The following is a 12,298-nucleotide window of genomic DNA, read 5'->3' as shown; positions in this document are numbered from 1 at the left end:
ACTCCAGTCATTTCTCTCAGCATTTTATCCCACTCTCCACCCCATCCAAGGCGTCCTGTTCCCAACCCCACCTATTCCCAGTCAGCCTGTGAAATCTCTTCTGTTTCCCCTATCCCGAATCCCCCATCCCCCGGGAGATCCTTTCATCCCCGCTAAGTCCTCCTTGTTGCTTAGTCTCTCTGGTTGACCTCATTTCTTAACCAGAGAGATACTAATGTTTTCAGTTTCCTTAGAAATCAAAGAAGAAAGCCTGCAAGCCCCTCAGCTGCTATTCTGAACCGCGCCGTCTAGTACCTCATCTCCCAGCAACAGCTAAGCACTCTCTGGCAATAGTCATTAAAAAAAAACGCGTGCTTCTGTGCCTATATCCTTGAGTGCAGGAATCTTGAAACCTGGTGCCCGTCATAGCCCCCCGCCCCCAGGGATTCTGATTTCAGAGACCCATGGCAGGGCTGGGGACAAGCCAGGTTATTTTTAAAAAAATGCTCTCTTCAACTTTCTCACCTCACAGTGGCCTATTAGACTGTGAACCTGGGGTGCAGCCAGAACCCTCATAATGCAGTCACTTTCTTGAAGCCCCACTTTTGAACATTTTACATTAGGGACAATGCTGTGAACACACTTCACACCCAAACTGCACCATTGCTGTCCAACCCCCTACCCCCCTACCCCCTTACCCCACCCCCCACCCCCCCTCCTTCTGCTAGCCATCCCTGTCCTAGGCACCATAGGAAAGAAAAGGAAATGTAACTTCTGCTTCCAGGGGTGTTTGTTATGTAGCTAGAGAAGGAAAGGCCAGGAAGCAGCAAGGGGGTGCAGGACGATTCAGTGCCAGTTGTTTAGTTTGAGTTGGTGAACCCCACAAGAGCTCAGCGATGTTATAGCAAAGACAGCTGCAGACAGACGTTGAAACCAAAGGACTGTGAAATTCAGGCAAATAGAGTCATTCTAAAAGTTCCAGAAGGCTCTGCACATATGAAGCTTTGGGTGGAAACTGGGGGTGCGTAGGTGTTGTTCTGTTAAGGAAGCAAGTTTGGGAGTGAGAGGTGCTGGCCTGCATTCCCTTGCGTGCCCCTCCCTGCCCATTTTGGGCACGTCCCTATTGGTTCTTTTTCTTTTAAGTTCCACCACCTACCTCTTTCTTCATTAATCATCATCGTGGAAATCAATGTCTCCCGTGTAGCAGAGCATTGTTTGAATTGGTTATCAGCGATCTGCTCATGAGTCATATGAGCCAAGAACTGACAGCCAGTCCTCTCGGCCAGCACCGCCCAGTCCCCTGTGGGACTGCGCATGTGCCTCGGGCTCTGACATCACTTGTTTTTCATCAGCCACTACAGCGCTGGCACAGTTGTGGCGTAGTTGACGATAAGTATCAACCATACACTTCAAAATGGACGTAACTCAGCAGATTTACTCAGAGAGCATTCTAGGCAAAGCAAGTTCAGGTCCCTTCAGAGCTTTTAGTTTATGTCAGCAATGACGACATACGGACCGCCTAATTCACATGGGGTAATAGGGGACGAAGTGACAAGCTGAAGCTGTCCCTGGAAACCTTAAAAATGTTCTGTGGTCCTTTTGTGTTTCCACATGGTGGCTGTGAGTGTGGGTGCAAGTCATGAAACTGAAAAGGACTGTGGGAGGAAAAAGAAGGGTTGAAGGGACAGGGCAGATGAGGTGAGGGGTACAAGGGGAGCAGAGGATGAGGAGAGAGGGAGGAAGGTCATCACAAATAAATGATGTTTGAAAGCATTTAATGAAGTTAATGCTTTGTGTGCTAATTAAAACACACAGAATATAAAGATATTTTCAGTTGTCATTGAGACAGACCTGAAAACTAAGTTACACAGAGTAATCGGGGTGACAGGGGAAGGGTGACAGGCTTCAGGAGCAGGGAGGAGGACGGAGGCCTGTGTGGGAGAGGCACCATTACCCTGGTTTCAGTGCATGAATGGGGAGGTGTCCAGTGATGGTGGGGAACGGACTGCGGGAAGAAGGGAGGGGCCGGAGGCCTGGGGGCGCTCAGGAACTTCAAAATGGCCAGAGCCACACACAAGGCAAGGCGTTCAGTAGTGAGTGTTGAGTTCTGGCTCCTTCTGAACAGCAGGGCATTGTTGAGCTCTAGATTGCTTCACATATTTTCCTGCTAAAAACTCTTTCAAGGCTATCTCTTCAGGTACTGAGAAGGAAAGAAAAAGATAATTGGGTAATAAAGATGTCTCAAGGCTAGTAACCTAATTGGAACTGGAAAAAGATTAGCATTTGATTCTCAGACTCACTCTTGAGGCTGCCAAGGACAAAGCTGCCAAGAGCAAGATAGGATCTCTGACGAGTTTTGACTGGTCAGCATCTGTAACCTATAGCGGGTTGAGTCCATTGAGTTTTGCACTTTAGCTGGGAGTCTTGTCCTGTACTCTATGTCTCTGGATCCACAGCATTCCTAGCGGGATGGAAATGTCTCATTATTCAGTGGTCTGCAGTATTAAAATCCAGTTGTCTTCTGAAAGACGATCCAACCCCACTCCAGGATGTGGGTGGATTATACCGTCACACACACACACACACACACACACACACACACACACACACACACACACACACACGGGTGCAGCCAGCTTTTACACTGTCTCCAGAGAGTCAACAGTTCAGTGAACACTGTTACCAGTTGTGACTCTGGAGAGGTTACTGTGTATCTCCTTGCTAAAGCCTCACATCTACTTCACAGGGTTGTGCTGTCTGAGGTAACATCTATAAAATGCCTAGGACAGTGCTTGCCACACGGGATTCGGACAAGCGATATTAGCCACCATTGTTATAAGTGTTTATTATTGATAAAATCCATGTTTTGTCATCTGAACTTTTAGAGGCCACGAGGGGTAAAGTGAAAGTGAATTGTACAGACTTCTATGGCCCCTCAAGCTTCTCTTTTGGTTGAGAGGAGTCGTGTGTTCTTGGTCCCTGGTTTGGCACAGAGTCACAGTTCAAGACCTAATGTGACATCGGGTCTCCTGGTTGGGACAAAGAGCTAATGTGAGCAGTGATGCTGTGGGAGAGGTCCATGCAGGATAACCCAGTCTTCTCTCTGGGCATCACTGAAAACGTCATCAATTTCATGGTCCCAACTTGGGGGAGGAGGGAACAAGAAGCAAACATTCACTAAGTCCATAAGCCTGCATCCGTTGGGAGAGTGCAAACGAATAGGAAACAATAAAAACAGCGGCATGCCTTACGTGCACAGTAAGCAGAGTGAAATGTTGCTGAGAACGGTAGAGTTGAGTAGTTTGGGGTCTCATTTTTAAGTCCAGCTCTGCCCTTGGCTCGGTTTGATCCCTACAAGCTCTTTCTGTCAACTGCTTTCTGTTTTGAAGGGAAAGGAATAAAGACGTACCCTTCTACACCGTCATCCCATTCTCTCTGAGGTGACTGTCTGAACCTCATCTAAGTACCTCAGGAAGCGCCATCTTGACATCCTCAGTCACAGGACATTTCAGTGCATAGACTTTAGAGTCCAGAGGAGGACCGCCAACAGACACAGCCACTAAAGTCTTCCAGATGTTTTTGTGACTGACAGAGAGAAGCACAATTTCATGCCTAGTGGGCTGCCTGGCCTCTCTGGGCTAAGGAACAAATGGTCTCTAGGAATTGTTGGGGAAGCAAGCCCCTAGAGAGGTGCAGGGTGCTTGTGAGTGTGCAGTCCTGGTGCAGGGCGGGTGCGGGGATAATTGCATGTCTCAGGTGCGCTGGGAGGCTGGGGGCCAGAGGTCGATGCAGAAAGCAGCCAGGGGGGTAGTTATCTCCCAGTTATTGCTTGCACTGGAATGTTTATTCCATTTAGAAAATGGTCTGATTGTTTTGACTTTTTTTTTTTTTTCATGCTGTAGGAAAACAGCCAGGTGGGGCAGATCCAAGCTGTGTGGGTGGTGTTCTCTAATTGCTGGGCTGGACTTTCTTTTGCCAATTAGATGGCTTCCTTAGACCTGCCCGTTTCTAACTTGATTACTGCATGGGGCAACTGCTTTTTGTATAACCTCTTTCATACCCAGTGGAGCGGCTTTCAACATGTAGATTCCGTCTTGGCACAGTCAGGCACTTTCAAAAGCACTGACATCAAAATCAGATATTGACTTACACAAAAAGGAATACAGGGGTGTTGTCTCCCCAGAGGTGATTTCTGTTAGTGTCTATCTATACCTTGCTAAAGGTCACTTCATACCTCCGTGTGAGCTGTCTGGACAGGCTCTTCAAATAAGTCAAGAGGAATTGCAGCTGGAAAGAGGTGTTTATTGAGAATATATAGTTTTCCTGGCCCTCATACTCAAAAATTAACTCAAAACAGATCTACATAAGAACTAAAACCATAAAAACCTTAGAAGAGAACATAAGTATTTTTGACTTGGGATTAAACAAGGCCTTCCTATATATGACACAGAAATCACTAGCAACAACAGAAAAATTAAGTTGTATTTTATGAAAGTTAAAACTTTTGAACTGTGAAAGACACCATCACAAAGTGAAAAGAATAAAGAGAAAGAAAAAAGGGAAAAAGAGAGCCCTCAGAACAGGAGCAAATATTTTCAAATGCCTTTCTGATAAGGAACATGTATCTAGATTATTTTTAAAAAGCCAAAAACCTCTCACAATGTATTCTAAAGAGACAATTTGAACAAATTGACATACAAATCGTCGTCCAGTGAGCTCATATACACCAAAGCAACAGTATACAGACTGCACAGGCTGCACTACATACTCAGGTAAATTTTAGATCAACAATTAAAACAAAGAAGGCCTTGAATTTGAGAGAGGCCAATATGGGCAAGGGTGGTAGCGGTGCATGAGAAGGGTCGAAGGAAGGGAATGATGATTATATTTTAATTAAATTTATTTTAAAAAGATGTACAAGTAGCCAATAAGCACACGAAAAGCTGCTAAGCATTGTTAGCCAGCAAGGAAATGAAACCGAAACCAAGGTGAGATCCTACTTTGCACTAGCTAGGACGGCTATAGTCAGGAAGGCATAATGGCAAGTGTTGGTGAGGAAGTGGAAAATTGAAATCCACACACGTTGTTGGCTGCGATGTCCAGTGGCATGGCTACTTTAGAAAAAGCCCTCAGAGTGTTAATCATAGAGTTGCCATAGGATGCAGCAACTCCACTTTTGGGTACAGAGCTGAAAGAGGGGTCCAAGCAGAGACTTGAAGAAGTGCTTGTTCGCATCACAGCAGCATCATTCACAGAGCCCAAAGGTGGGGCTAACCTGTGCGTCCATCAGCACATTTTGATAAAGACATAAAGTAAGTATTATTTTCTGCTGTGTGCTACAACACAGATGGATCTTCAGAACACTGTGTCAAGTGAAGTAAGCAAAGCCCACACATGATGATTGTGCTTATATGAACTGTCCAGGATGGATCCATCTCTGAGGAGAAAGGGAAGATTGTTAATTGCTGACGTGCAGGACAAAGAGGTTGTGGGGATTTGATGCTGATGGGTGTAAGGTTTCTATTGGGGAATGAGGAAAAATGCTCTAAAACCTCATCGCAGTGATAGTTGCCCAAGTTGGCAATGATACTAAACATAGTTGAATTGGGCAGTTTAAACACATGAAGCATGAATGCAAATTATATATCAAAGCTGTTTTAGTAAGACCTCAAGGTTTGTTGAGTTATTTCACTCCTTAAAGTTCAGCTCAGGAAGGTCCTTGAAGAAAGAGACAGGGCCGATAAATACCCAGTGTCTACATAGGAAGGTCTTGGCAGCTGAAGTGTCAGGAGAGATCTGTCCCTAAGGAGCTTCTGTGCCGATGGAGAAGATAGCAGTAAGTCAGAGATGTTCTGTAGCTTGGATCTAGACGGGCTCCAAAGGCCCATGTGTAGGATGGAGGCTCCGTCTCTAGTCTGTAGTGTTGTTGGGGGTGGAGGAATGATGGAGCCTCGTGGAAGGCAGTTGGGCCACTGGGAATTGTCCTTGAGTGGATCCTGGGACCCCAGCTCCTCCAGTTTCTCTTTCCTTCCTGAACACACAAAGTCAGCAGCGTGTTCGATTCTCCCACACGATATGCTGCCTTCACCGTCTGTCCAAAAGCAGTGGGCCAGCCACAAAGTAAAACCACTGAAGCTGTGAGCGAAACTAAACCTTTCCTTCAGGTAGGCTTGTTCATCTCAGGTATTATTCCCCAGAAATATGAGTCTAGTTAATATAGAAAGTAGCAAAAATATCTCCTACCCCTTCTCTTATTTAATTTAAGCACTCCCAAAGCTTTTCACACTACCTGCCTGGAATATTAGCTACACAGAACCAGGGATTAGAGGTGGTGGAAGAAGTAAAACTGTGAATACGGGAAAAAAAATGATTTCTACCGGTCTCATGGGGGTTCTTGTATAGATCACCAGATGGGATAAGTCTATAAATCTTTTAATAGCAACAAAGGCCACTTGGAGTGTGGTTTTATATATGTGCGTGTATATATGTATGTGTGTGTGTGTGTGTGTGTGTGTGTGTGTGTGTGTGTGGTGTGTGTGTGTGTGGTGTGTGTGTGTGTGTGTGTGTGTGTGTGTGTGTGTGTGTGTATATATATATATATATATATATATAATTTATTTGAGAATTTCGTACATGTACACAATATATATTGGTCATATCCACCTCCTCATTCTCCTGAAGACTATTTTGTTTGAACTAGAGTCTTAGGTAGCTCAGCTTGCCTTGAACTTGTTATATAAGCAAAAATGACTCTGACCTCCTGATCCACTTGCCCCCACCTCGCAACTTCTGGGATTACAGACATGTCACCATGCTGTACTTTTGATCTTTTCTCAAGTTTCTGAAGTGTTTATTGAGAAAGGTTCCATCCATGGTGGCTTTCAAATGCCTTCTCTGCGTATGCAGTGGGAGGGACCAGGAAGTATGCATGTGCAGAGAATATTTTCATAAAAGTTCTCATAGGGCACATAGGGAGAGAATTTGATTGCCTTGAGGGAGCAGTGCAGATAGGCTTTCAAAAGATGTCAGCCAGAGAGAGGCTGTTCCCAGCAGAAAAAAAGCTGCCTTTCAGCAAACACTCTGGTTTCTCACGCATGCGAAGGGCTGTTCCCAGTCATCCTGTGGCAGAAGGTACTCTGAGACCCATTTTACAGATTAGGAAACTGAGGCTTGGATTTCCTTAGAGAGCTCCCCAAAGACAAAGCCGGGAAGTGATGGGGTTGGGATTTAGCCTTTGTGGGTATAACTCTTTCTATGGTGGCCTCTTTCAGCAGGACAGGAGAATATATTTTATAACATCTTTCTCTCTGGCAACAGACACTCTTGTAAATAATCCTTGGTAGAAATTTAGAAAATAACTTAATATAAAAGATTATCCATTATCCTTTTTTTCCCCCTGAGATAGGGTTTCTCTGTGTATCCCTAGATGTCCTGGAACTCTTTCTGTAGACCAGGCTGTCCTTGAACTCACAGAGATGTGCCCACCTCTGCCTCCGAGTGGTGCGACTAAAGGCGTACGCCACCACACCAGCTTTACCCATTACCTTGATAATGCAAATGAGGCAGCATACAGTTGTCTAGTATCAAAGTTGGACTACACTGTATCATATGTATTTTTTATAAAAATATATTGTTGATATTTCCCAAGCAAACACTCTGATATATAATAATTGTTTCAGTTGTCAAGAATGTCCCTTTGAAATTTGTTGTAACCATCTTACTTTTAGGGTACCCTCCTAACTTTCCTGTTATAACCACTGTTGGGTTGAATATGTTTTGCAGATCAACCTATTTTTTTTTTAGACATAAGTAAGAGCTGAGAATTTGTCCTGTGGAATTTCTTTTTAAAGGGGGGTTTATATTTTAAAGCTTTTTAAAGTGAATTGTCAGACTGTCTTGAAAAGACAGTCCACGTTCCATTTTCACACGAGTGTGTTTATTTTCCTGCTTGCTTCAGATCCTGTTCTCTCAATCTGTCAGTTCCATAGTTATCTCCTTAGCGTTTGAACTCTTAATTTTCTTTCGCTACTAAAGGAGGTGACTTTTTTTCTGTGTTTATGATCAGGGTATTACATGTCAAAGTATGCAATGCTGACTACAAGTCCACTGAACAGGGAAGAAGCTGGCTACTGAGGGGAGGGGTGGCCTTAAAATACGTGTTGCCAAACCCTGTGTCTTTGCTATTGGGGAGGGAAACTACACTATACCGTTTGACGGTGGCCCAGGAGCAAGAGGGAGAGATTGCTCGGATTCAATAACTTCTCTCTTTTTTTTCCCCACATAGGTCCTTAAAGGTGGACAGGAAGCACCCACAAAGCCTAAGGGGCGTCCCAAGAAGAACTCCATTCCCACATCAGAGGAGATTGAAGCTGAAGAGAAGATGAACAGCCAGGCCCAGAGCCAGGAGCAACTGGAGTCCTTGCAGGGACATGAGGCGTCCTCTGATACCCAAGAGCCCAAAGCATGCCATGTCCCCTCAGAGGTGGCGGAACCACCTCACCAGCCCCAGGAGTTGCCAGAAGCTTCCTCTGAACCCCCACCATTAAGCTAAAATAAAGTTCTTTGGGGGAAGGGGGAGACTGGGAAGAAGGGAAGAGAGACAGCAAGGAGACTCTGGAAGGACGGAAGGCCTCTAAAGACTAGTGATGCGTGGGCAGAGGAGCACGGCCTGTGTCCCTCCTCCCGGCGGCATTCTCATCTTGAGCATGTGTTGAAGACTTGCTCCTGTGGGACTTGCCCTTCTTGCAAGGCTGTGTTAGCCACATATGCCCTTGAGGAAGGGAGCTAGAACCTTGGGGCTGACTCCCGGGCTTGGGTGATGGCTGTGGGGTTGGGTACAGCAGCCTGTCAGTGTGGCAGGCTGGCTTGGCCCTCGGTGAGGGCTACTCTTCTCCCTCCCTGCTCCCCTCTGGGCAGCCATCAGCAAAGCAGAGAGAGGTAGGTGGGAGTGCTTGGGAGGCTTACTCAGGCTCCTTGCTGACTCAGTGCTTATTTCTGTAGTTTTAAGAGAATTGAATGTTTTGGATTTTTTTTTATTATTATTTTTGGAGGTTTGGGTGGGGAAAACTGTTGAAGGCAGACAAAAATAAAATAAAATAATAATGATAAAAAGGAGTTGGAGGGAGTTGTGAGTTACTAGGGACATCTCGAGTCCTGCTTGTCTGTCAGGAAACACGTGTGCCTTTGTACCTTTATAAGATGGTCAGGTGACAAAAAGAACTGATGACCCTTGCCTTTCCTGCTTCATTAAGTTGCCATCCCTGAAGCTGCAAAAGCAGATATGTTAAGATAACTTTTATTTTTTAATTAAAAATAAATCTTTCAAGAAGACTGTCTTCATTGTTTGTTTGTTTTTGTTTGTTTAGAGAAGTGTCCTATGGGAGAGAGGTAGCCAGTTTCTCTGGACTTTTTTTTTCCTTGTCTACAAAGCAAAATTTGGGCCAGACCATTAGTGCCTGAGTACAGGAGCCACAGAAGTGCTGCTGTGGTCATGGGGTGAGGGAGCTGAGCAGGGCTGCCTTCAGCGAGCAGAGTCCATAGCCAGTAACTGTATGCCTGGGGCTTAGACTTTAAAAGGTGTGTGTGTGCGCGTGCGTGTGTGCGTGCGTGTGTGCATGCGTGCGTGCGTGTTTGCATTCTGGAGCCACAGCATGTGTGTGGAGGCCAGAGGACCAACTGTGAGAGTCTGTTCTGTCCTTCTACCGTGTAGAACCTGGTGATTCAACACAGGTCATTGGGCTTGGAGTCAAGTGCCTTCACCTGCTCAGGTATCTTGCAGTCTGGTCCTTTTGAATAGCCAATTAAAAGACCAAAAACTCTATGAAAATGATCCTTGCTTTTAACCAACCCCTTAAACACAATCCTTTGTATTAGTTTTTCATTTGTCCTCTCAGCTTTTCCTTATAAAGTATCGAACTTTAAAAAAAAAAAGTCTTAAGGACAGATTGCCTAGCTGTGCTAAGTGACTTCAGATTTAAAAGTGATGGCCCAGACTGGTGGTGGTGTCCAGGGGAAGTGCTTCCTTACATGCACAGGGGCCTGGGCTCCGCCCTGAGCATCAGAGGAAGACAAATGAAAGGTAGTAACAATGCCACCAGTTTAAATAAGGCCAGGGAGGCACTGGGCAGCAAACGTCACGTGCGAAGGTTTGTCCACCTGTCATGCACTCTGGCCATGAGGCTCGATTTTTTTCCTTTGATGGTGTTTTCCTGTGATGCCCTTCAGGACACAACACCTAATTAGCGGCTGGCCAGTCATCGATTACCGTCTCCTCTGTCAAGTTATAGAACTGGAGGATAGCAGGGCCTCAGCTGGGAGGCAGAACTGAGTGCTAACTCTGTGAACCAGTCATATAACCGCCCTCAGAGCCAAGCAGGAAAAACACAATCTGCCCCTGCATGGCCCTCTGACTGCTTGCTTCTCTCCACTGACAAGCAGACAGAGGGCAAGCACAGCCTTGACGTCACCAGGGCCCACTGACATCTTGGCCCCTGAGCAGAGCACAGAAAGCTGTCCTTCTTTTCACTCCTGTGAATAGACAAAGGGGTTAAGGACTTGGCCTCTGAGAACCAGTCTGTGCAGACCACACCCAGCTGCCTGTGCGAGGTGGCTTGTAGCAAGTGAGCAGAAAGCTGTCTCCCTCGCCTGTGCCCACCCCGCCAGTACAATTTTACAATCTGCAGGCCAGGTGGTGTCACAACAAGCCAAAGAAAGTGCACAGTGGTCAGAGTAAGCACGTGGACGGGTCCAGTTAGACTCCGAGAGCCACTGTGTTCTCCTCACTCCAGGAGGACAGCCGTTCTCCTCCTGACGGCATGTGGTCTCTGGCCCCGGATGCTGGTGATGTCCTTTACTGAGCCGTCTGACAGCTCCTGTAACCTTGTGGACCTGTCTGTACATACACATGCTGGTGCTCCCACGTGCTGGGTTCCAGGTGCTTATGACTCCATCTTACTCCTTGGCTCATCCTCTTTGGTTTGTTTCTTGCCTGGAGGGGTTGAAGACATTTTACGGGAGGATTTAAGACCCGGGATTATCCTTCCTTGTGTTTGGTAAGGCCCAGCCCAAGGGTACCTCCACTGACAAGCTCTTGGCTTATCTGCCAGACTATGAAGTGTATGTTTCTTTTTTTCTTCACTTTCTGAGGAATCAAAGACAGGTCAGGCTGGGCCTTTATTATTACTTTCAGTTGGCAAATAGAGATTATACTATACTTAAGGCCTATCTGATATTCTGAAATCTGCATACAATGTAGGATGGCTACGTTAGGCAAATTGGTATTTGCTTTATCTCGTATACCATTATTTTGTGGTGAGAATATGAAAACCTATTCTCAGCAATCCTTAATTACATAATGCTTTGAAACCTGTAATCACCATGTTGTACAATAGATCTCCTGGATCTGTTCATCCTAACATATATTTTATTTTTTACAAAATGGTTTATTTGTTTGTATTTTATATGTGGTGGTGTTTGGTCTGCATGTCTGTCTGTCTGAGGGTGTTGGATCCCCTGGAACTGGAGTTACAAGCAGGTGTGAGCTACCATGTGGGTGTTGGGAATTGAACCTGGGGTCTAGAAGAGCAGCCAGTGCTCTTATCTACTAGGCTGTCTCTCCAACCCCATGAAATCTTGTATCCTTTGCCCAGCATCTCTCCAAATGTAAACTCCCATCTCTAACATCTGGTAATTACCATGGCTACACTGTACTTTCATTATGCCCTCAACTTCCTTAGCATCTATACACTAAGTAAAAACATGCCGTGGTTGTCTTCTGTACATGTCCCCCTTTTCCATGGAAGGTGATGACCTTCAGGTTCATTTATGATAAGATTTCCTTCACTTTTGTGCCAAATAGTATCCCACTGTGGCCAGGTACCAGTTTCTTTATCCACCTGCCAGTTGGATCCTGTGGTTGACATCTGTCTTCTGAGAGTAGGGCTAACATGGGCATGTGGGCAAGCAGAGGTCTTTCTCCAGCGGTAGAGAGGAAAGGGCTGGGCGTTTTGCTTACGCTTTGTTTGGAAGCCAAGCCCTAGTCTTCCTCCAACTTTGTCTTTCCCTTTTCACATAGTCACAGGACCTGTGGTTGGCATCTAGGTACCAGCAGCACAAGCTTCCTCTGGAATGTCACAGCAAGTGGGTTGTTCCAAGCAACTCTGGAACAAATGACTGAGCAAGTGCTCCAGCATTACCTCACCCCACTGCGTTTCTCAGTGCCACCTTCCTTTCTTCATTCGCAGGCCTTGTTAGGAGAGTACAACCTCCCTCTCCCCTGGAATACAGGATGCTGGCCAGCAGGGGTACAGGTTTAATGTGA

At 45.8% G+C, this 12,298-nt stretch overlaps 1 protein-coding gene across 2 annotated transcripts in view; it reads left to right on the top strand.

The window, feature by feature from the left end:
- The window catches only part of BARX2 (BARX homeobox 2), a 67,988-nt gene extending 58,674 nt beyond the window's left edge, over nucleotides 1-9,314 (top strand). For both annotated transcript variants that reach the window (XM_084783255.1, XM_084783256.1), the window contains exon 4: nucleotides 8,264-9,314. In XM_084783255.1, coding sequence (XP_084639381.1) covers nucleotides 8,264-8,530 — 267 coding nt within the window. In that variant the 3' untranslated portion in view covers nucleotides 8,531-9,314. The remainder of the gene's footprint in view (nucleotides 1-8,263) is intronic.
- The last annotated feature ends 2,984 nt before the right edge of the window (nucleotides 9,315-12,298 follow it).

The sequence above is a fragment of the Acomys minous genome (assembly GCF_964271855.1).
Source record: "Acomys minous genome assembly, chromosome: 5".
NCBI classification, from domain to species: domain Eukaryota; kingdom Metazoa; phylum Chordata; class Mammalia; order Rodentia; family Muridae; genus Acomys; species Acomys minous.
Note: the sequence above shows the minus strand (reverse complement) of the source record. Positions and strands in the feature narration are given on the sequence as shown.